The sequence below is a fragment of the Primulina tabacum genome, chromosome 5 (genome assembly GCF_025594145.1).
Source record: "Primulina tabacum isolate GXHZ01 chromosome 5, ASM2559414v2, whole genome shotgun sequence".
NCBI lineage: Eukaryota > Viridiplantae > Streptophyta > Magnoliopsida > Lamiales > Gesneriaceae > Primulina > Primulina tabacum.
The window spans coordinates 6,699,245-6,724,559 of record NC_134554.1 but is presented as its reverse complement, the minus strand read 5'-3'; the positions used below and the strand labels follow the sequence as shown (position 1 = coordinate 6,724,559).

The 25,315-nt window shown below is 33.3% G+C and overlaps 3 protein-coding genes across 3 annotated transcripts; 2 read left to right on the top strand and 1 right to left on the bottom strand.

The window, feature by feature from the left end:
- The first annotated feature begins 8,675 nt into the window (after positions 1-8,675).
- Positions 8,676-9,691, top strand: LOC142547828 (AT-hook motif nuclear-localized protein 16-like). The gene is made up of 2 exons (XM_075656298.1): positions 8,676-9,007; positions 9,318-9,691. The coding sequence occupies exons 1-2, from the start codon at positions 8,676-8,678 to the stop codon at positions 9,661-9,663; spliced, it is 678 nt and encodes a 225-aa protein (XP_075512413.1). The 3' UTR covers positions 9,664-9,691.
- A 1,599-nt stretch (positions 9,692-11,290) lies between these two features.
- LOC142545995 (uncharacterized) lies at positions 11,291-12,602 on the top strand. The gene has a single exon (XM_075653462.1). It carries the CDS (start codon positions 11,357-11,359, stop codon positions 12,314-12,316), a length of 960 nt encoding a protein of 319 aa, XP_075509577.1. The 5' UTR covers positions 11,291-11,356; the 3' UTR covers positions 12,317-12,602.
- A 2,832-nt stretch (positions 12,603-15,434) lies between these two features.
- LOC142545994 (cadmium/zinc-transporting ATPase HMA3-like) lies at positions 15,435-25,230 on the bottom strand. Its single transcript, XM_075653461.1, is given in 11 exon segments — positions 15,435-17,072; positions 17,172-17,374; positions 17,515-17,717; positions 17,798-18,125; positions 18,345-18,482; positions 18,574-18,829; positions 18,941-19,038; positions 19,131-19,290; positions 19,293-19,393; positions 21,976-22,198; positions 24,963-25,230. Coding segments are annotated over 10 exon segments (3,276 nt in total). The 5' UTR covers positions 22,175-22,198; positions 24,963-25,230; the 3' UTR covers positions 15,435-15,482.
- Positions 25,231-25,315: the final 85 nt, after the last annotated feature.

Below are 25,315 nucleotides of genomic sequence, written 5' to 3'. Positions count from 1 at the left end.
ACGGCAAACGTTAGCTTTCTCATATGACAAAATATTTAAATATTTTTTAATCAATTCTTTTCTTGGTGGAAATTATTTTTCTTTCTTTTAAAAAAATAAATAGTATTATCTATTTTATTTTCTCAAATCTAACTTCTTATTTTTTATAATAATTTTAATATAAAAATAATAATATAGTTTTATGAGTCAGATCAAATATTTATATCACAAAAACGATTTCATTAAAAAATTTGTATATTATTATTAGTTATTAGTGCATAAAAAATATGAGAATGGTCATACTAAGTACATTATGTGGGACATATTTAAAAAATAATAATAATGATATCCCTTCATTTAATATAATTCAACGGTAATAATATTATTTAATAAATATCTAAATTATTAAATTAATAATTCGCGCGTGGGGGAATGAGGTCAAGTGGTATCGCAAGTTGGTAGGCGAGGGGCGGTCCATTAATCATGTGCTAATCATCGTTATTAAATAATATTAGCGAATGGATAGTTTGTTAAACGTGAAGTAAACTTTCCATTAATATTCCATGTCTGATCAAATGCCATACTCTTTGAATAATCGAGTTCAAATTCGAATATTCTAAATTCTTATTTTATTTATATTTTGGATTTGAATATATGACGTGGAGTTGACGGATGATTTTTATCTTTGAATATTATATAACTTATTCATTTATTTGATTTTCATGGAGAAAATTAATAACTCCAAATTGTAACATGGCATACGCGTTATATGTATATAATATATTTATTTAAGTGTATTTGTTAAAAGTTCTAATAAATACATCAAATAAAAATATATATTTATATAGAATGTTTGAGCTAAAATTGGAGCTCATATCAAAGTACTTACTCTAATTACTTAAAACTTTATAATATATTTAGGTGCCGTTTGGTTCATGGTAAGAGATATATAGTATAGGGATAAGTAATACTTTGTAATAATAAAATAAATAGAAAATGATAGTTAATATAGAGTTTGATTTGATTGATTTGTTTGATTAAATTTGAGATAATATGATATTACCATTTTGTCCTTGTTGAAAATATTAATAATATTATTTATTAAGGGTAATATCGTATTTTTATATTATTGATTTGATTGATGTGAGATAAATAATTACGAATTTGATTGATGCGAGATAAATGATTAATAATATGATTGATCGAGATAAATAATACTTGTACAGAACAAGTGATAAGATAGGACTATTTATATTAGTACTGAGAAGTACTCGAGACAAACGATGCCTTCATGTAGACAACGTGACAATATAATAGAATAGGCCACAAAATGATATTTACAAGTAATAGTTCCCTGTTTTATTTGTAAAATGGAACAAAATAGTAAAGTCGAGGATGCAAATGACGTCACACCTATGTAATTTCAGTATTTGTGAGATCACCAAATCTAAATCCACTGTCAAATGAACACATTGTAACTTAGGGTTTGGGTGAAGCTTATTTTAGTTATAAAGATTGCTGACTAAATATTTTCTATTAATTTTCGTTGTTTGACGGATTTCAAATCAATCAATTTCAAGTATGTTTCATTCAAATATAACCTAAAATAATGAAGTGCGTAGAATCGAAAAACTCGTTAACGAATCACAACATTTTCATGAAGTACTTTTGTTTGTTTTTCCCAATTCATACATGCAAGCAAGCAATGTTTTAACATAGGTTAGCCAACACGTTTCTCTCTTAAACGGAAAAAGGATTACATAGGTGTGATGACTCCCTAAGATTTATATTACAACATCATAACAATTTAATGTATTAAACATTAAGGCAAAAATTTGTGTGAGACGCTCTCACGGATCGTATTTTGTGAGACGAATCTTTTATTTGGGTCATAAATGAAAAAATCTTATTTTTTATACTAAGAGTATTACTTTTAATTGTGAATTTCGGTAGGGTTGACCCGTCACACAGATAAAGATTCGTGAGACCGTTTCACAAGAGACCTACTCAAAAATGAATATGTAAATGTACCAAATCCTCAAATATATATATACACACATATATATTTTACAAAAATATTATAATCATAGCATAAGAGAAACTGTTGCACACTTGCACATACACTCACAATTCGACAGAGGATGGAATTTCTTTTTCACTTTTTGAGTATTTGATCTATTGCTAATGAAATGATTAACATTTGATATTAATTTATATATATCCACTATTATTCTGGTGAATGAGATAAAATTATATCTTCGTCATCGCAATCGCATCAATATATATTAATAATCTACATTGATTTATTTTATTCTCTCGATAGTATTATCGTGCTACTTATAATTTTGATCGTACATATTTATTTCTTTACAATTTTATTTATCTATATTATCAAAATTCAGTCCTAGTATAATATCTTCAATATTTTATAAATTTCAGCCATTTTTCGCTAAAGCATTGATATGATATCATACAATTCATGTTAGCATCATGTCGACATTATATTATATGTAAATCGGAAAATAATTAAAATCTCAAGCAAAAGCAAAATAAAACGAATTTTGATTAACTTAAATTAAAAAAAACGCAAATTTTGAGTAAGGTTATCGAACATCACAGCTTACAATTATCGTGTGTTCAATTTTAATTTTTTAAATTAGCATCGTTTGACTCATGGATAATATAATGATGTACGACACTAGTCAATTATAAAATTTTGAGTTAAATATTAAACAAAATAAAAATCAATCCTCAAAACCTTGGGATGCTAAAATTTTTAGAAAGTTCAAAATACTTGCAATTATTTTAATTGTGCATGGTCTACCCTTTTGAGTCGCGAAGCCTTGTGGATAAGGTCGTGACATGGCGTGGAAAATAGATATTTCAGAAAATGGAAATATATATATATATATATGTAAAATAAAAAATTAAAAGTTTGAAAATATGGTCAAAATAGAAAATAAATAATATAAAATCCAGCATTTTGGAAAATGGGCCCACTTGGAGCAAATGATCCCTACTTGGTCAAGCATGGCCCATAGACTACAGGGACTCTGAAGTATGAACTGCTCAATCGCGCGTGTTATTTGGAAAAACGAACAAGCACGTGACAGTTGACACAACCGCGTACGAGGTTAACTTACGGTTTTAATTTATCAGACTACTAAACAGAATCGAGTTGAATATATTTGTATAATGATAATTAAAGTTGGAATCATATATATTTATGTTTAAAGTTTAAGTTTGATTCGAAAATTTATAAAAAATTCACAAGTCAATGTCACTTCTCACAATTTTCCGTTCTCGAATCGAATATATGTGTCAAAGTTTAGGTAAAAAAGAGAGTAAAGTGTCGAGTTCAAATATTTATTTTTAAATATAATTTTTAACTATTTTCAATCAAATTTAGTTAAAATAAAATAAGATATAATTTGGCATCAATGGGAACAGAAGAAGCCCGTAAATTTTTAATGGAATATTTAAGATTATTTAAAAAAACAGTATAAAAGTTTTAATATTTTAATTAAATTTTATAATATTAATGCAGGAACTAAACAAATTCGCTTTCCTTAATTGCTTAATACTATCAACCATGAATTCTATATAAATACGTATACTCAATGAAATAAAAGAATTATTATAATTAATACAATTTCGAACGTTTTAGATGCTATTTTATCCATGACAAAAGAGTGATAATTGTGTTTCACTTTAATAAATTCGAAAATAATAACAATTTTTTATTATTGTAATTGATTATATTGAATGGATATATGTCCAAAAATCACCTAATATATACGCAAACATTTGAAACGAGATAAGAAACATTTATTTACTTCGAGTGATATAAATTTGTGTTAGTTGTAAATATTTAATAGGTAGGTCAACTTAATTGAAAAGGCTTAATAACAAAAGGGACGCAGACAAAATATCAAATATTAAATCCCACCATGTTTCTAAATTGATACCTCAAACCTGTTTTCTCTGTCACATGTATGCATGCATCTTATGTAACTATTAAAATTATTTCGGATTGTTTTAATATATAGAAGTTTCATAGTCTTTGGATTGTTTAAAAGCGTGATTAATGCAATTTACCTGTATTTTTAACATATGGAGTTTCATATAATAACATTAATTTCCTAAACAAAACAATGTTCAATCCCAAAGCCCAATATGGTGATGCACAGTTTAAAAGTTAAAACCGCCACCATTCACTTCATCGACTCTTGTTTTTTTTCATATATGCATGTTACTGTTTTATTATAGTAGAGTATATATATATATACTTTGTTTTATATATATATATCATAAGTCAAAATATAATTAAACGTCGCCTTTGTTTTATTATATAATAATGTCAAATTCTTTACATGTTGCAAATTAGACTCAATCTATGCGCGCACGCCCACACATACTTTATTGTTTTACAAATACCTTTGTTTTACACTTCTTGCTTCTATGGGGCGTCATTTTCTGAGTAAATCAGAGAAACACAACAATGTTGAAACTTGAAATAGAGATAGCGTTGAATGTTTGTTTATTTATTTGGTTAAAAATTAATTATTAAAATATTTAATTTTGACTTATTTTAGTTTTAATTTTCAATAATTTCATTAGACTATCTGGTAAAGGTTATTTTGATTGATATCAAGTCAGTCCTTTATTGTTAGATTGATAATAAACTAGTCTCACATTAAACCTACTCGTTTGAGACAGATCTAGGAGTGGGTCAGAGGAAGTTAACGGGTTTTAGTGGACTCATACTGTTATATATTACTGAATAATTTTTTTATTATATTTAATAATAAATGTTCTAATATTTAACCTTAGTCGTAATTTTTAAATCACTTTTTAAATTAATTATTAAAATATTATGATTTGGATTAATTTATATATATATATATATCAACTTTTGGATTTTTTTTATTGTGTATTTACTAGAATTAAAAATATATTTAATTTGTAATGGGTTTGTGAGGTTAACTTGGACCCGGATCCGTCGAGTTTTGATGCAGGGCGAGGCGTATCTAAAAATGAGGGGACGGGGACGGGGACGGGGACGGGGCCGGGTCTAATTTTTCCTTCGTGGGGGTGGATCTTGAGATTGACCAAAGCCGAACAAGACCCGTCAGATATGGAGACGAGATAGGTCTAAAGCAAATTTAGCCAAACTCGGGACCTATGCCACCTCATGTTAGAACCGTTCTCCCACGGTCGTCCTAAAATCCAATAGGTCTAATTCGAGTTAGACCAGCTTAAAATTAAATATTTTTGAATTTTAGTCATTATAAAATAAAAACTGTTTAAAAATCAATAAATCATTGATATTACATTCCAAATTTATATTAATAATATTTAGGAAAAAAATATTATCATAAATTAAAAATCTTTTAATTTATATTCAAAACATAACAAAATAAAAATTATAATTATATATTTTATTTTAAAAGCATCATTATAAAATAAAATCATTTTAATTTTAAAATATTATGAGCTAAAATTTGAGATTAAGATATACATTAGTAAATAAATAAATAAACAAATATATTCTTGATTATATATATATACTGTGGCGGGGTGAGTTCATCAAATCTCAGGATCTGCCCCAAACCAATCCGAGACTCATTTGAACTGGGGAAGAGTTTAATGCGAGATCTGGCCATTGCCTGCTCAAATCTATAAAATCTACTCACATTGTTAAGATTGAGACTTGTACTTAACTTAACCCCAAAAACTAGTTCAATGGGAGGATTGTCCAAATCCATATATACAACTTCTAGATATTTTATCCAACCGATGTAGGATAACTAATACATCATTTTCACGCCCAGGAATGAACATCTGGTACGTGGAGTTTACAATGATGCAACTATGGGCAGAACGAGTGCCTAACAATAGTCAGTCCAACACATAACGGTGCAACCTGAGTCCTGATACCATGTTAATATTGAGACTTTGACATAACTCACCCCAAAAACTAGCTCAAGGGAGGAGAGTTGTCCAAATACATATATACAACTCATTTAGGTATTGCCCACTTGACAAGGTTTTACATGGTCCAAAATGGGGTGCCAAAAAGGAAACGACATTATTGAAACCAAATTCATACGACTTTGTCACATGTCGTGGCACGACTAGACTCAATGTATTAAATTTGGAAATACTAATTTAGATGGATTCAATGTCTTGGTATTTCTTTTATATATATATATATATATATATATAAAAGAAATAAACAAAAACCAAAATTGGACTCGTGATTTTACAGATAAAAAAAATTCAATTTGGTTGATAATTCTAGTAAGGAAGGTCCCATTTTGAGATACATAATATATAATGTGCATGCCTTAGTTGAATCAACGCCACTAAACAAAATTAAACTAGAAAGCATTGATATAAAAAAATGAAATGTAAAGGGTTAGTGTAGAACTTTATTCTGATTTGGGGGCGAAAATCGAAAATTGCATAAAAACAAGGTCGATTTGATAAAAAAACATCGATAGTATGTCAAAATCATCTAAAATTTCAAACATAGTTATGTTGTGAGAGAATATATGTACACCATTATTGGAATTTAATTTCAATTTTTTTTATATAATCTATAATTACGACTTTTCAAATATTTAAATTTGAAAAACTAAGCCCAATCAACATTCAAGGTTGAATCTCCATTTCCCTTCTAGTCCCACAGGCAATATATATGTTTACATTTATTTATTTATTGAGTAAGTGTCACATCAACGATATACACAAACAAATGTAAACATATTTAGTGGAGAACATATCAAAATTATATATATATATATATATAATATATATATATATATTATATATATATATATATATATATTTTGGACAGATGTTGAACAAATTGTCCGTTCACACTTATTTTATGGTAGATATATATAAACATTTTTTAAATATTTTTAGAGATTGGATATTAAAATTAATAAATCCCTAACATTCTGATACTAAATTCAATTATTCCATAACATATTTAAAAAGATGATAAAAAATAAAATAAATTAATGTCGCATAGGCAAGATGGGTACTGGAGGAGTGGCCCAATAGTAAAATTTGATCAACTTAGTTGGGCTCTGTGCCCTGAATTATTAAAATTACCATTTTTTGAGACATTACCATATTTTTAGATGCAGCATAATTAACTTCTTTTAAAAAGTCATTTGATTAAATATGACCCTTTCATTTTATTTAGGAAAAACAGGAAATAAATTTATTTCAATAGCATAGTCAAGGAGAAGAGATTATAAAATGCAGAAGCTCACGAGTCATATTTTTTTTATTGGTTTTTAAAATATGTACCATCGATCTGCCTATATTTATTAGAGAGCTCGATTCGAATCATAAAATTTTCGTAATATTCGATTAAGATACGATTCGTTTACACCGTTTTATATCCTATACGACGTTAAAAAAATCACGATAAGATAATTTGACCTTATCCACACAATTATGAATTCGAAACAAAAGTATATGCAAATTCAAATGAAATAGACAAGGTTAAAGTGATAAGATCCTCCTAATGCTCCAGCAAAATACAGAATCTAGTATCAATCGCAAAATCACGTAATACCTAAATCAGAAATCTTTGTCTTAAGTTGGCGCATTTCCAGTTCAAAGGATGCATCGGCCGCCGTAGCTTGGGAAATTACCTCGTTTGGGACGTGAAAGGCAGTGGAACCTTCTTCTTCGGTGGAACATGGTCGATACACTAACCTGAATTATTATCACCCAAATTAGATATTTCTAAAAGTTATATTAAAGAACATGGTGGATGTTTAAATTTATTTTTTAGCAATCCTTTTTTAATATTATATAAAAGTAATTTCACTTATTTAAATTTTTTTTTAAAATTGGGAAATTGGTTTTAGTCTATTATATATGTTTTCTTTAGCGATTTAGTTAGTTATAAAGTAAAAAAAGGTCCAGTTTTAAATAATTTTTTTTTTAAAATTGGGAAATGGGGACGTGAAAGGCAGTTTTTTAAAAAAGCATTGTTGATATTTCAAGAACTAGATACAACGTAATTATTAATGGAGTCATTAATTGTTCACGGATTTGGATCCTCTGCTGTGGCTGAAAACACAGCACCGATGCTGTACTATTTTTACACGAGATGATCAACTGACGATCTTGTTTCGTCTGACAATTTTCAAATTTATCTCACTGTATGAGGTCCATCAGATGATCAACTGAACATCTCGTATAAAAAGTGCACAGTATTAGGTGCTGCATTTCAACTACAGCAGAAGATCCAAATCCATTGTTCACAGTCGCGCTTGCTTGAACCTGAGTACTTGTATAATTTTTGAGCCATTCGCAACAATTACTCGCAAAATGATGTTCAAAAAGTAGAAATTGAATAAAATTGTGACAAATATAAAAGCCAAAATCGTCTAAACTATCTCATTATATGCTTTTATGATTAATGATGAAATTAATGTTTGTTGGAGAAGGCAATTGACATGAAACAAAAATTTGTTGCAAGTTAGGAATGAAACCTAAGCTATAATCTATTACTATATCACTTCACTCACTTAACCGTGTCCTAATCTATAATCATTTCATTCACCTTTTCATCATATATTTATCTTGCATTTCCCCCTACTTAAACCCCACTTCCCAAACTCAAAATCACACCATTTCTAACCAAGAAAAACAAGTTTAACAAAATGGCTGGAGGAGGAGATCTCATACTCCCCGCAACTAAACCCACGTTCGAAAATGGCCAACGAATCGATGCAGCAACAAGGCGACCCCGTGGTAGGCCCGCCGGGTCCAAGAACAAGCCGAAGCCCCCGATAATCATCACTAGGGATAGTGCTAATGCGTTGAAGGCACATGCAATGGAGGTGACTTCGGGTTGTGACTTGAGTGAGAGTTTGATAAATTTTGCGCGTAAAAAGCAACGTGGCGTTTGCGTGCTTAGTGCTACGGGATGTGTCACAAATGTTGCGTTACGGCAACCATCTTCTTCGGGATCCATCGTCACACTCCATGGCAGGTTTGCATCATGTCACCACCAACGTCTTTGCAAATCTAAATCAGCCTGTTTAATTTATTCAAAATTAAGGAGTCATTACAGTAATATATATCCATTGCACTATTTGACCATATATACACGATACTATCCTATTCGGATTCTAATTTAAAATTGAATTATATAGAATTTTCAAGAAATCAAGATTGAAATTATGATCTATTAAAGTTTCGATACAAGTTTATTTTATAAGTTTAAATTTCTTTAAGATGCATCTTCATAGCTAGATGACATGAATTTCAAAATAAAGCCATAAAACCACATTCCATGGCAGGTTCGAGATACTTTCATTGCTGGGATCAATTCTGCCACCACCGTCCCCGCCAGGGGTGACAGGTCTGACTATCTATCTAGCCGGAGCTCAGGGGCAAGTCGTGGGAGGAAATGTGGTGGGAGCACTGATTGCTTCGGGCCCAGTGGTGATCATGGCTGCAACTTTCATGAATGCAACTTTTGATCGTCTGCCTTCAGACGAAGACGACGAGGTTAACGTCGCTGTTGTGAATCAGCGCGACGTCTCCGAGGTTTATGGGATTCCGCAGAATCTGATCACCAACGGTAACTTGCCTTCCGAGGGTTATTCATGGCCATCAGGCCGGGCTTTAGCAAAGTCTACGTAGGTTTATTGATTTATTTATATTAAAAGAAGTGATAAAGAGGGATTCGTATGTTATAGTTGAATCACTATGATACAAATAATAATTATTTATGTCAATTGTTATCATTAATCTTTCCTTAAATTATGTTGTAATTATCATTATTCTTGTTGCAAAGAGAAAGGAATATTTAAATTTCAATTGTTTTTTTTAATGAAACGTGATTGTTATTTATTGATATATTTATATTCTTAGAAATATAAGGGTAAAGTACAAAAAATTAAAAATAATATTTATCGGACGTTCATATCTAGAGTAAAAGTAATAATTTTATTATAAAAAACAATTTTTTCAAAGATCAGATCGGATAAAATATCCATATAATAGCTTGAGTTTAATAATCTTCTGGCGAGTACTTTGGCAAATTTTTTTGAAATACATTTATATTCTTTATCCTATTTCAGTATTTCTAACCGGAGTAGTACTTATAATTCCCCCTCAAATCCTTATATTCAATTTTTGCCCCTCATTTTTCTGTGACATATTTTTAAATAACAAAGTAATTCTTATCCTTGGTTTTTAAACCATATCAAACATTTCTTTTCCCACTATATAATTATAATCTCTACTTCGAAAAATGTTATCCCAATCAACAACGTAGTATATGCTAAATAAATACATAATTTAATGGATACCCCACATGATACCGGATGAAGATCCCTTAATTTGGATGGAAGTTGTAACCACAAAGCTCGAAAGACCGGCGGAGGAGGCATAATGCGAGACGAACTTGGTGATTGAATTATGGGTTTCATGCACAACATTGGGTGGTGCTCGATTGAGAAAGCAGAGCTTTGGGCGGTCTGTAAAGGGTTGAAGCTAGCATGGAACTCGGGGTACAAGAACATTTTGCTGGAAATCGACTCAGAAATAGTGGTGAAGTGGCTCAACCACGAAGGGATGCCTTGTTCATCCTTACTTGGTTCGAACTCTACCTCTACGAACCTCTTGGCAAGATACTTCGAAGTCAAAGTCGAGCATTTCTACAGGGAACAAAATAAAATAGCTGATTTTTTGGCTTCGAAAGCACTGAAGTGTAATAGAGGACACACAGCTACTTGGACCCCTCTTGCAGTTATCCACGATTTCATTGAAAAGGACAAGATGATAATAAGCTCTTATAGAAGATAACAATACATTAATCATTTAATATTGGGTAACCACCTATCTTGTAAGAAAACAATTTATAATTCTTCTCAAATTAAAAAATTTCATTTATTAAAAAAATCATAAAAATCTATTTTAGTAAATGTGTATATAATTTATATCTACCATGTCATAGTTTTATTTTAAAATTTTTATCTGTATTTATAGATTATTAAATCATCGTATCATTTATAATATAAAAAATTATTTTTAATGGTTTAATTTTAATATAATATCTAAATTCACGCAAAAATTATTTAACACAGAATGTATATTCAGTGCTTATTAAACTTATAATATAATGTTGGACATCAACACTGTGAAATTACAATTTCCGGGGAAAACTGATAGAAGCCCAAATAACTTTCCGAGGCCTAAATAAAATAAGCTCCGAATACATTCTAAAGCCCAAGTTTCATTTTCCTTTATAATTTCGTAACCCCGACACCTCACGACTCAAACCGTGAACAAACAGAGCCCCGCCGCCAAACCCGTCGTTCCTCAAGCGAAAATGAAGAAAAAAGCACGCGCTTTCAAGGCCACAGATGACATGAAATCTCTTATACATTCAAACGCAGAGTTCTTCGATCGCCTTATAGAACTGATACCCGCAAAATTTTACCAGGCAAAGGATGAAGATTCGAAGCCATGGTACCAGGGCCTCTCTAAAGCAGCCAAGGCTTCGTTGAAGCAACAATCTAAACAAAATCTGAAGTTTTCCCGGCGCCAGCGCTTCGACCCAGAAAGCAAAGTTTCGGCTTCTGCCGCCAACCAGGACAGTTTCGTGAATGCGGAAGAGGAATTGGATCGAGGTCAACAGAATCAATCAGTTACATACGAGGAACTGCGACAGAAGTTACGGAGAAAGATTGAAGTGATGCGAGGTAACCGTGGAGCGGCGAGCGATGATAAAAAAATCAATAATAGGGATGTGAAGAATAACGGGAAGAAGCGGAAGAGAGGAGACGAATCTGCCGGGCGAGTTACTGAGAAGGAGGTTGTGGAGTCCCAAGATGGGGAAGAAATTATTGAATACGGTAAAGTCAGATTGGGAGATGAGGAGGAGTTGAAAAATAGGAGGAAAAATAAGAAGGGGAAGCTTTCGAAGGTGAAGGAATTGGAGAGAGCACAGAGATTGCAAGAGGTGAAGAGGGAAAAGTCGGGAGTCGCCGAGCGGGAATCGTGGATGGCCGCCACCAGCAGGGCAATGGGGGTGAAGGTGCACGATAATTCGAGGCTGATCAAGGATAGCATCAAAAGGGAGAAGAGGAAAAAGGACAAGAGTTCCGAAAAGTGGAAGGAGAGGGTGGAGGGACAGAAGAAGGTGAAGGAGCATAGGCAGCAGAAGAGGAAGGAGAACATCGAGGGGAGGATCAAGGACAAGAAGATGCGGAAGATCGCCAAGCGTGAGAAGAAGCTGATGAGGCCCGGTTTCGAGGGCCGGAAAAATAGCTACATTACTCAGGAGTGAAGATGTTTCGGGTTAATGGTTTCAAAAACGAATTAGGATTCAACACTTTAACTTTGAGTTCTTATTTTGCCGCAAAAGGAAGAAACATACCTTGCTCATTGTGAATTGTTATAATTGGTGCGTTTTGATTTAAAATAGAGCTAATGGTGGAATGGCATGCTTAGTAAACACAGTTTCTCGGCAAATGATGGAGATCTGCATGAAATTCTTTTACTTCAGGATTGAAGATGTATTCATGTGCTTGTTAGTAGTCTACTTTATCACGTATTCGGATATAATATTGCAACGCAGAGATTCTTATTTATTTAAGCCTTTGGGGTGTGTGACCTCAAATTTACTTCGCTATTATATGTCGGCAATTTCATATCTTGGATGTGTCTTTATTGTTTTGTTTCGGGTCAAAATTTCTGCACTTTTTTTCTATAATGCATTTTAAGTTTGTGTATCTCGTCAAATATCTCTCAGTTTGTTTCCTGTGTTTTGTGAATACTCAAGTTAACTGTAGCATACTCTGTTGAGAATGGATATACGAGTTATCTACTTTGCTCTTCTCTGATCTGTTCTGGAGAATTGGTATGCTATGATCTGAAACTGGTATGACGTATGCAATGTGCTTGTCTTAAAAATAGTCTTGATTTACAGTTCTTACATAAGCAGTACTTTATTTTGCTATCCCGCAAGATGCTGCATTTTCTGAACCAACCTTCATCTACACACGGTATGATACGACCACAAAACAGGCAGTAAAGAAAAATATGAGGTATATTGACATTAAGTTCTGATTAAATTTTGAAATCAAGATGATAATGCAGGTAACAATGAACACTAAATCAATTAGAAGAGAATATTCCACTACCCTTCCCCCTCTCTCAAGGAAATACTCAATCTCCTTGCCCCAGCCTAAGCTAGTAGAAAAAAACTAGAATCCTATGTCTCTAATGACTTATGCCTTGTATTATCTCCCTTTTCAAAGAACATTGCCAATTTACCGTCATCGCTTCTAGTATATTCTTGACAATTAGGAAATGGTATAGGCCCAATATATTTAATCCCGTAACATGGTTCTTGATATTGTGAGGTGTAATGTACTTTAGCCCACTTTCTGAGTAACCTTGGAATTTTGGCTCGAAGTTTTCCCAGATTTTTTGTTTCCATACTGCTGTGCATCTGTCTGTTTGGGGGAAGATTTAATGACTTTTCCAAGTGAGTAAATAGATGTACCAGACATGAACTTGACCCAACTTACATAGATGGTAGAAGCCTGAAAATTACTTACCAAAGAGTTGAGGAAGTACTACTTCATTTCATTTAAGGATTCGTTCCATTCAATACCGTGTATTTTGTAAAACTACATATACATATTACATCTGTCATTTAGATAATTGCTTTCTCATGAGAAACTTGTTGGTATGGTACCTTTTGTTTTTGCATTGACCTTGGCAAATATGATTTCAAAAAATAGATAAATGAATTGGATGATAATTTTGGCTTGAATTATAAATATTGAAGGGTCTATGCTTAGTCCTCAGCATATGTGGAAGGAGTATCCCGAATGTAGAGCATGACATGTGCGAGGGTGCTTACAAAGTAAAGAAATTGCAACGCGTTTGTTCTGTGTCAGGTTAGTAATAGTTTATGAATCTCTTGCGAAAACTGCTTCACGAGAGAGGCTAGTATGTGTTGCCTTACGGAGTTTGGCTAATTACAAATCCATGACAAAGCGCATGACTGAGTGTCCTGAACTGATTTTATTGTCGGTTTCATGAATCATATTACTCCTGTTTTTATATCGTTGAGATAGAGTTTTGTCAAAAGAGATGGTCTTGGTGACTCCATTATGACCATTCCAAATATTCTTGCCAATGCTTATAAATATAGATAGATATTCAATGAATTCATGCGAGGAAAGTATCCATTCCCTATGTAGGAGGAATAGTTACCCCTCCAAGTGGCTGTGGCTAATTTTTTCAAATACAATTTTCAAGCGCATTGTGATGCAATGGCAAACCATTATATGACGTGAACATCAAGAGAACCACCTTTCTTGAATATATGATATACAATCTTTGATTTAAAAAAAAAACAAAAACAACAACAACAACGAGGACGGAGACGACATAAATTTAGTTTGGTGAAAATAAATTTTTTAATCAATTCCCATAAGTTATAATAGTTGATACGGACGCACAAGGTATAATATTTATGATATTTGCACCTATATTCCAATAAAAATAATTAATACAATAAAAGTTTAAAACTCCGGTTTTAAAATAAGTTAACAAGCTACAAAATATAATGACAAAATTTTCGAAGCTTCAATTATGATAGAGTAGGTCTCTTGTAAGATGGTCTCACGAATCTTTATCTGTGAGACGGATCAATCCTACCTGATATTCACAATAAAAAGTAATATTATTAGCATAAAAAGTAATATTTTTTCATGGATGAACCATATAAGAGATTCGTCTCACAAAATGCAATCCGTGAGATCGTCTCATACAATTTTTTGTTATTATGATATATTTTAAATATTTCAGTTTATTTATTTTGTAGGGTCGAGTTATTTAAATTTTGTTTTCATAATTTTGCTAATTATGTGAGTTATAAGTTAAATTATTTTAAAAATTATTTGAAATATATACAAATATTTTTATTTAAATTTTTAGTAAAATAAATAGTTATACAAATGTAACGAATAAAAAAATATAAATAGAAATATAATAATTTTTGTTTGTGTTATTAAATTTATATTTAGTTACTAACAGTTTAAATACAAATAAAATATTTATTTTATTGAAGTATGATTTAAACAGACGGTTCGGTTTTTAATAACATAAAATGATTATAATCAACATAAAACCGAAATAAGAAATCCGGTTAGGTTTGGTTTTCGGTTGTTCTGATTTAGACCATATCATATTCATGCCTTCTGATTTTTATGTAATCATCAGATTTTTTGGTTAAAAAATGAGAAAACAAAATTTTAAATCAAAACTGATTTAGAAGACAGAAAACGATTCCCTTTAATCACGTATATTACCAATTGGGGAGTAGAAAATCCATCTCATTTTTTAAAAAAAGATCTCTTCCAAGGTATACATTGTTGGAGGAAGAGGAAAAATTTGATAAAAATATTATTTGTCATCATCCTTACACTTCTGTTATATCACGCGATTACAATCTCTGATAAGCCTCCATTTAGATTAGTCCTGTTTGAAGCCTCACAAGCCTTCGCAGCTAACATGTTTAATGTAGAGCTTAAATGTTTATTATCTTCGAAAGCTCGGTTTTCGCATTCGGAATGGCTAGCTTCCCGGTTTCTTGATGTATGAGCACAACACTTTTCGTGATGATAGTGGGACTTCTCTTTCTTGTGTGATATGGGTGAGTTCCGGTTGTCCTGCTCACGTTTATGTGTCTCATGGCTTCCGTTGTGCGTGTGAGCTGATTTTACCTGATCATTTTTCTTGCGGCAGCTTGCATTTTCAGAATGCTCATGGTTGTGTGCTATCTTTGATTCCAAACATTGAGTGACTTTGCCACAGCACTGGTGATTGATAACCGTGGTCACCTCGTGTGTATGGAAATCTGTAGTTCGTCTGTGCTCTTTGGCTGGAATCGTACTCCCACAAGATTCTTCATTTCCAAAACCAGCATGATGGTGTACAATCTGTGATTCCAAATCTTGATCAACTTTGCCGCAGCCTTGATGATCTACAACCTTGGTCTCACTGTGCGGATGGTGATGTGCATTGCGATCATGTTCGTCGGCTGAAATCGAGCATTTCTTACTCCCACAAGATTTTGAGTTATCTGGACAAACATGCATCTGCGCACTCTCAGGTTTCAAATCTTGAGTGTCTTTGCAACAACAGACATGATTGGTAATTGTTGCCTCGTCGTGTGGGTGTAAAGATGCATCGCAACCGTGCTCTTTGGCAGAAACCGAGCATTTCTTACTCTCACAAGACACTGCATTTTCAGAAAAACCTGGTCTGTGTGCTCTCTGCGATAACAAATCTTGAGAAACTTTGCCACAGCATTGATGATCTATAGTTTTGGCCTCATTATGCGGATGGTTATGTGAGTTGCAACCATGCTCTTTGGCCGAAACCGGGCATTTCTTATTCCCACAAGATGCTGAACTCGAATGACCTGAACCAAATTTGGAAGCACACTTCTTGGATGAACACAATTTAGTCTCACATTTCTTCTGAGACTCGATATCAGAGCAACAAGAATCAAGAGTATGAGATGAACCGTGTGTAGCATGGCACTTGTGCCTGTGATTGTGCTTGTGAGAACTTGACCGACTCCATTTGTTCCCTCGTGTAGGCATTCCTTGAAGCAGCAGCATGCTGTTGAAGATCACCAACAAGCACGTTCCAACATCAGTAAGCACTGCAGCCCAAACGAGTGGATGGCCGGCTATAGCCAATCCTACAATGGCAGCCTTAGTTGAAATTGATATTATCACGTTCTCAATGACTTTCCTTCTCACTTTCTTGGCTAATCGTGCAGCTTTGGGTATTCTTTGGATGTCATTTGACATAAGGATGATACCTCCTGTTTCTGTTGCAAGTGCCGAGCCTGAAACTCCCATGGAGATACCAATATCTGCTGTGGCTAATGCAGGGGCATCGTTTACGCCATCACCAATCATTGCTGTTGGACCTTTCTTTTGCAATTCGGTAATGATTCTTGACTTGTCTTCTGGTAGGAGTTCAGCGTGGATAACATCTAAAGAACCCCCTAACTGATGGAAAAAAACTTTGTGAGCTTGTTCAATTTCTTGATACGCCTCAATTTACAATTTTGAAAAGAAATCTATTCTCGGTACAAATGATTATCTTACCTGAGCTTGTGCATGCTTGGCAGCTGCACGACTATCTCCAGTTAACATTACAGTTTTGATGCCTAATGACTTGATATCGTTGATCGCTTCCTTTGCACCTGTTCGACATATGTCCGAGAGACAGAAAACACCAGCTAGAGATGACTTCAAGAAAACATAGCCAATGGACTTTCCTTCAACGTCGTAACCTTCTAAGTTGGGAACTGGATTTGAGAAAGAGTGCAAGCAAAGATCAAGAAAAGATGATCCATTTGGGGTAAGTCCATAAAATTTTAAATTCTAAGTTGCTCTCTCAATTTTTCTTTTGTGTAAACAAAGATTGAAGAGGTTGAGTTTTTTCTACCAGCAGTACACCCTGCTCTCGAAGCAATTTTTGAGTTTCCCACGTATAGTTCAACATCATCAATTCTTCCACAAATCCCCTCTCCTGGAAAATTCTGAAACCTCTCCACTTTCTCAGGCTTTGGCTCAATGCCATATTCTCTAGCAAAATCTATCAGAGCAGCTGCCATTGGATGACTTGATTTGGTCTCAAGGCTCGATATCCTGTATTGTTTACAGGAAGACAGTCACGATCCCATTATTTGGATGCACAAAACGATACAATTTGACTAAAGAATCAATACCAATACAACAGAGTATTCGAGGTAATGTCATCCTGCAGTGATCTCACATCCGCCACAAAAAACTCTCCCCTGGTTATCGTCCCAGTTTTGTCAAAAGCCATGATTTTAATCTGAGCCAATATCTCGAGATTCTCCGCCCCTTTAATCAGAACTCCTAGTGTTGCAGCTTTCGAAAGTGCACAAAACATGGCTACTGGTGTGGACAGAAGAAGCGCACAAGGGCATCCACTCACTAAGACCACCAGGGCCAAGTGATACCATTCTCTCTTGTTGTGGACTCGGAATGCCAAGGGCACTACAGCCAAAGAAGCAGATATAACCACAATGGCTGCAAGAAATTCGACAAAAAAGTTAACTTCAATTTTCTTGTATCAATCGCCCGAGAGACTCCTTACGTGGCAAAATGATTGTTACATATCTTTGTTCTGCTGTATGACTTTCAAGATTTGAATGAAATCATTATCATGAGATAGTTTGGATGTAGTAGAGGACGCTCCATCTTTCAAATTTAGAACGGCGAAAAAATAGAAAGAAAGATTGCATTTACCTGGTGTATAATACTTTGCACACTTGTCTATAAATCTTTGTGTTCTGGATTTGTTGTTATGAGCTTCTTCAACAAGCTTTGCCATTCTGGCCACCACACAATCTTCTGCTACAGCGATTGTTTTAATACTAATATAACCTACAAAAATTCCCGGAACGAGTAAATGTCATGATCGTTTATATTGCAAACTAGACATCAATACAAAATCGAAAGACATATATATTATTACCATTAACATTGATTGTGCCAGCCCAAACTGTGGAGTCTTTCTGCTTAGCCACAGGAAAAGATTCCCCTGTCAAATTTTTTTCGTCTACTTCGCAGTTGCCTTCCACAACGACCCCGTCTACCGGTATCGTTTCGCCAGTCTTCACAGCAAGAAGAGTGTTTAATTTGACTTCATCTGCATTGACTTCTTCACCAGTTTCGGCTAGGATGGCTCTCTGTGGGACGACGTTTGCTAAGGATGACATGATGGAAGTGGCCTACAAGGTTGCGAGAAATCATCATCACTGGATGTCATCGGTGCTCTACGTTTAAATTTAGTTGAAAAAAGTAGTTTACGACGAGAAGGGCTGGTGCAGTGATTTGCTTACCTTGTGGCTGGCCCTGGATTCGAGCCATTCAGCTATTGTGAACAAGAAAACAATTGTGGCAGCTTCCCAGTAATCATGAAGGACAATTGATCCTGAAACTGGAAAAAGTAGAACTTGTTAGCGAATTCCACCATTCTCAACTACGAATTTATGGTATAATTTTAGGGAACATTTCGAGTAAATAACATACCCGCGATCAGAACGAGGATGTTGATGTCAAGTGTAACGTTTCGAACCGAAGCAACGGCCTTCAAGAAGATGGGTATAATCCCAACAGCAATGGCACCAATGGCTAACCATTCAAGGGGACCATAAAAAAATTGAAGGAATGAAAGCAAAAGCAATGCTATGCACCACTAGCAATGGCATAAGGGCTTGTCCATCTGTTCTTGTAATTACTTGTCCCATGCACTTTCACGTTTGCCTCTAATCTTGCTTGATTCAATGCCTTCACTGTCATCAATTAAAAACTACAATAATATAGGCTATGTCGCAAACCTATGACAACTATTATTGGCTTATGACACGACGTAAATAATTGTAAAATTTGAGTCAAATGTTGAATACATTGATTTTTTGTAAGTACTAAAGTGCTCAAATCCTACATGATTAAATAAATAGATAGGAAGGTCGTTTGTATATTAAACGAGTAAGAGTTTTTGAAAAACCAGCAAGCACCTCAATTGCGTATCATGTGTTCCAATTCAATTTTGTTTCAATTATGGTCCTTTTTTTTAAAATCAATTATAATACGTATTTTCAATTATTTTAGCTGAAAGATCCAGAAGGACCGGAAGAAAGAAATTGTGGAATATGTTAATATCATATAAGCTGTTATTCATAATTAAGGGTTCTTTGGGGGAGAAATACTTATACGTGACTGCAGAATTGAAGAGTGTTTTAAAAAAGATTTGATAGTTTAGTCTCTTACCAACGAGATAAATATTCTTTTCGAGCGCCTATAACTTAAAAACTTCAAAGTTAAACATTCTTGATTTGGAACAATTATGAGATTGGTGATCTCCTGAGAAATTTCTTAAGAAGCATACGATTGACAATATAAATACGCTGGAAAGACCAGTGTAAGAAAAATGGTGACAATCGTCAAATCGGACGTTACTTAAACCTTGTTGCTCTTGTGTTAGTTCCTCCTAGTTAATTAAAGGTATAAACAAACTTAATCAAGATGAATATCAACACAAAGCATATAATCCCACCATTTTTCAAAATAACATGGTTAGAGAATGAGAATTGGGAGGGTTGGGAACGTGCTCGAGAACAACAAGACTTGCACGCATCATTATTAGATTTTTCAAAATTCTAGTAGGCAAAAACTTGTGTGAGACGGTCTCACGGGTCGTCTTTTGTGAGACATGTCTTTTATTTGGGTCATCCATGAAAAAGTATTATTTTTTATGCTAAGAGTATTACTTTTTATTGTGAATATCGATAGGGTTGACTCGTCTCACAAATTAAGATTTGTGAGACCGTCTCACAAGAAACCTACTTATTCTAGTAATAATGATTTTAAAATATAAAATTCCCCCTTCTCTTATAAAAAATTTAATGGGTCATATTAAAATTGCTAGCGGAGAACATAATAATTCGCAGCATAAGCCACCTTTAATACCTATGCCATCTTTTTAAATTCATATTATTAATATCAATAATTGATAACTTTATTTATTTTTGATAAATTGTTAACTTTATTTATTTTTCCAATATTCGCCCACCCACCACCTGGGGACGACAACCGGGAAAAAAGGTGAAACTGACGTAAGCACAATTCATGTGCTCCTGCGAGAAACACACCAACCTTGGTTTCTCCTTTTTCGCTAAATGCATTTACCAATATTTAATTAATTAAAAGGAAAAATGTAAATAATATATGCCATAAATTCGATTTTGGTTATATAACTAATCGAATTTCGTAGAGTATATCCATCATCATGTCAGATGAAAAAAAAAAAATAAAAAAATTAATCCAGAGGAAACCAATTTATTGTACTAAAAGAAATATCGAAGTTCAATTTAGACCAGTTTACACTATCCATTTCACACAAGGGAAATAACAGTGAAAATGATAATTGTGTGATTTTTCTAAGTAATTTCCCCGTAAATTAATATCCGAGCCATTCAAATTCACTTTCAATGTGATGCTGTAATGGAATCGACACAAACGACAGATTACACTGGTTGCTATGCTATTGGTAGCTTTTTTTTTTCTTTTTTTTTCTCGCAAAAATAATAATTTGATGTACGTAGCTCGATATTTAATTAACTTCACTATATGCAATTACAAAATTAAATAGCTTGATCAATAACTAAGCAGAGCGGATCATAATACTTCATAGGAAAAATTGCGTTGTTTGGTCTTATAATCTTGTCATTTTGCGATTTTGATCATCTATTTTTCCAAATTTATATTTTAGTCATATATTTTTGATTTTTTTTTTACAATTTTAGTCGATTTTGATCGAGAGTGTTGATGTGACACTATATACGTTAGTTTCACATTAGCTTATAGTATCACATTAGCACTACAATGATACTACATTAGAAAAAATACAAAAATTGTAAAAAACAGATATAACATACTAAAACTGAAATTTGACAATATAAAAAATAAAAAATGCAATGAAGCACACATACAAGTCCACAAAAACAATTTTATCATATTTTATATATGTAAGAAAAAACTGCAATTCACTTACTTTTAATAGTTTATATAGTTTTAGTTCTGTATCTTCAAATTTTGACAATTTTAAGTCATTTTTTCTTAGAACTATGTGTCACTTCATCACTAAATCGGCGTGATCTCAATAACGCGACATCGTGAAAAAATATTACAATAAAAAAGCAAAAGTAACGGGCAAAGACTGAAATAATTCAATATACTCATATTTTCATATCGAAAAATATCATGAATACATACAAAAAATATATCATATAAACATAAACACGCGAACAAACAACAAACTTATAGCAACAACAAGGACGATAATGACATTATTGATAATAATAAGTTTAGTTACCTATTTGAGTATGGGAAACGAGGAGAGGATCATGAAAAATGATGACAGTTTTAGTTGGGACAATCACTGAGAAATCTCTGACTCCTTCGAGAGAATTTAAAATTCTTTCTATTATTGGAATCTCAGATGTACAGCACAGTCCCAACACATCGAAATAACTTTTCTGCAATTGTTTCCCCACATTTTTGGTAGAATCCATAATAACAATCCTTCTTCAATTCTTCTGCAAACCCAAAAAAATAAAATAAAAAAAAAACCAAGAAACGTGTTAACTAACATGCATGCATGTTCCTACTCATGATGTATATATAATATGGGCAGTTCTTGATAAATTTAATTTAATTTCCTAAATCAGAAAATGTTTGAGAACTCTCTCATTTTCAAATCAAAATATGATAAAAGGGGCAAAAGGACAATTAATACAAGGATAATTACTTCATTGTTCCGCAATTTATTTACTTAAAGTGACAGATTCCATAACCTATTACATCGTTGCACACTTTTAATAATTTAGATTATATAAAATAGACACACGCATAATAATAATAATAATAATAACAATAATAACACCAGCGTAGATAAGGCCCACGAAATATCATTTAACCTTCTGGGTCGGAAATTCTTCTTAAACCACTGCTTATATGTAATTGCCAAATGCCAACTAGCTCTGTTATGCATGTGTAAGGCTCGAGATTTATTAGTCTTCATTGATGTGATATTCGGAAGATATGAGTATGCATGACATGCAATGAGAAGCACTAAATGAGATTATGAAGTGTTGCATAAAGTCTAGACCGCACCCGCGCTATGAACAAGACCGCACCCGCGGTTGATGGACAGAGAGTTGGAGATTAATTACGGAAGTGACACCGCACCCGCGGTGCTAGACAGACCGCACCCGCGGTTCTGCTACAGTGAGGTCAGCGCACCCGCGGTGCAAGACAGAGCGCACCCACGGTCGCTGTTTCTGAAATTTTGGATGATGATCAATATGCCTAGCGCACCCGCGGTGTGAGAAATACCGCACCCGCGGTGAAACGTGCAGTAAGCACATTTAGCCATGTGCCTTACATGCAATGTGATATATATATATATATATATATATATATATATATATATATACACACCTGTATGCAAATTCATGAGAAGGAAGGGAGGAAAGAGCCGAGGGAAGTGCAAAAAAAGAATTGAAATATTCTTACGCCTTTTGTGAGAAATCCGTCCGTCTGTTTTTTAATTCGACTTCAGTACTGTGTTCCTATCGACGCAGGCTACAACTGGACGTAAGTTTCGTTACGTTTAGACATGATTTGAATTTATGATATTATCAGAATTGAATATGAATCAGATATGATGTTTCTGCTACAATAGACATGGTATAACTGAAGTCAGATTAAAGAATAGACTGTTTATGAAATTGTTATGAATTTCAGAGTTGATTTAGTTGAGATTTTATATCAGAGTTGTGTTATTATTCAGATTATGAGTTGTACTGATACTGGTTATGAATTCTGGTATTATATCTGTGATGTTGAGATAGACGGGGTTATCGTGACTGTATTGTTATGCCGTCGAAATATCAGTGGATTGATATTGATCAGATTCAGTAATGATTTCAATTGTATCATGATATCATTGATATGAATTAGATTGTACCTTGTTCAGATATGGATCAGATTATATACCGATTTGAGTATTGATCAGAACAGGTCTTGAATTGAATTATATACTGATATTGTATTTATACGATTGTCATTGCCAGACTGGTTATGAACAGATTGGAATACAAGACTTCGTCTTCGTCAGACCGGGAAGACAAAGGTATAATTCATGTTTTGTTTTGGGGAAGACACAACTCAAATGAGATTCAATTTGAGTTTCCCAACAAAATCACATTCTAGAATTGTTGTTTATCTTTTGATATGATTTGCTTGGTTTATAGATTTATATTCCAGCATTGAGATAGGAATCATTGGCAGACTTGCCAAACTAGATGTTCGGTGGTATCGACGCTTCGGATCAGATTCAATCCGATTGTAGACATTCGATACAGACAGGACCGAAGTCTAGGAATAAGACGTACAGTTACCCCGATTGGGAGGGTAGGTGACAGACAGTGACGTCTTATTCACATCGGGATCCCTAGAGTTAGAGTCGAGTCGAGTCAAGATATGAATTGAATTGAGTTGCATGCTTATTTTATTTTGATTCCAGAGATTATGGAATCCATTATTATTGCATGCTTATTTTGATTGGGTTTCCTAGACTATGAAACCTATTGTTATGAATTTTATGCATGATAATATGCTTTATGATTTATATTGTGTATATGCATGTATACATGTTTTATACTGGGATTTATTCTCACCGGAGTATCCGGCTGTTGTCTTGTTTTGTATGTGTGCATGACAACAGGTGGGACATGATCGGGGTCAAGAAGATGATGAGAGAAGATGAGTTAGAGTGGTGATTCCGGACTTATTGTCGACTTGGTTTAATACTTGAAATTTAGTAGTTGAACCTTAGACTAGTTTGAACAATTGTTGTACGTTATTGTATTTTTTTATACTGAGATGTATAATAGATTGATTCCATTACCTTCCGCATTTTAAAGAAAAATTTTTAGACCCTGTTTATCTTAATTGATAATTAAATCCCAAAGATGATTAAGAAGATGATTAGCGTCCGGGTCCCCACAGCATGCCAATAAGGCAATAACACTAGCGTAGATAAGGTCTGCGTCACTCGAATAAAAAAAACTTCAATTTTATGCAGTGATTTTCTTGAACTACAAACCGTCACTCGAATAAAAAGCAAACATCAAATTTTATGCGTGATGTTCTTGGCAAAATACAAAATTTGGCCTTTAAAAAAAAACATACGTACTAACTCATTTTGTTTCGAAATTTCGAATCCATCTCGTGGATGTTACACACGCCAGCATGCCGTATGCATGAATTATATTATGCAAGATAAATTGAACTAACCTTTCGATGAATGAACCCGAATAAGTCTCCTGAAAAAATGCGTAGAAATGAAGCAAGGAATAGGCAGCTTTACATATCATGAATATATACGGATCGAGATAGTAATTTAAGGAGAAATTAGTCGGCGATAGATAGGATAAATCATATATGAAATTAGTGTAATATATCGATGTGAGAGATAAATAGTCAAGAATAATATATATGGTTGGTTCCACATGTAAAATGCATTATCCTTGCATTTTTTTTATATCAGTTGGCACACATTCTGTTCTTTAAGTGCATGCGGAGATCGCATGAGATTTGTGCAACTATATATAGAATTGTTATGTCCCAAAAGCAACGTTTTTTGCTTT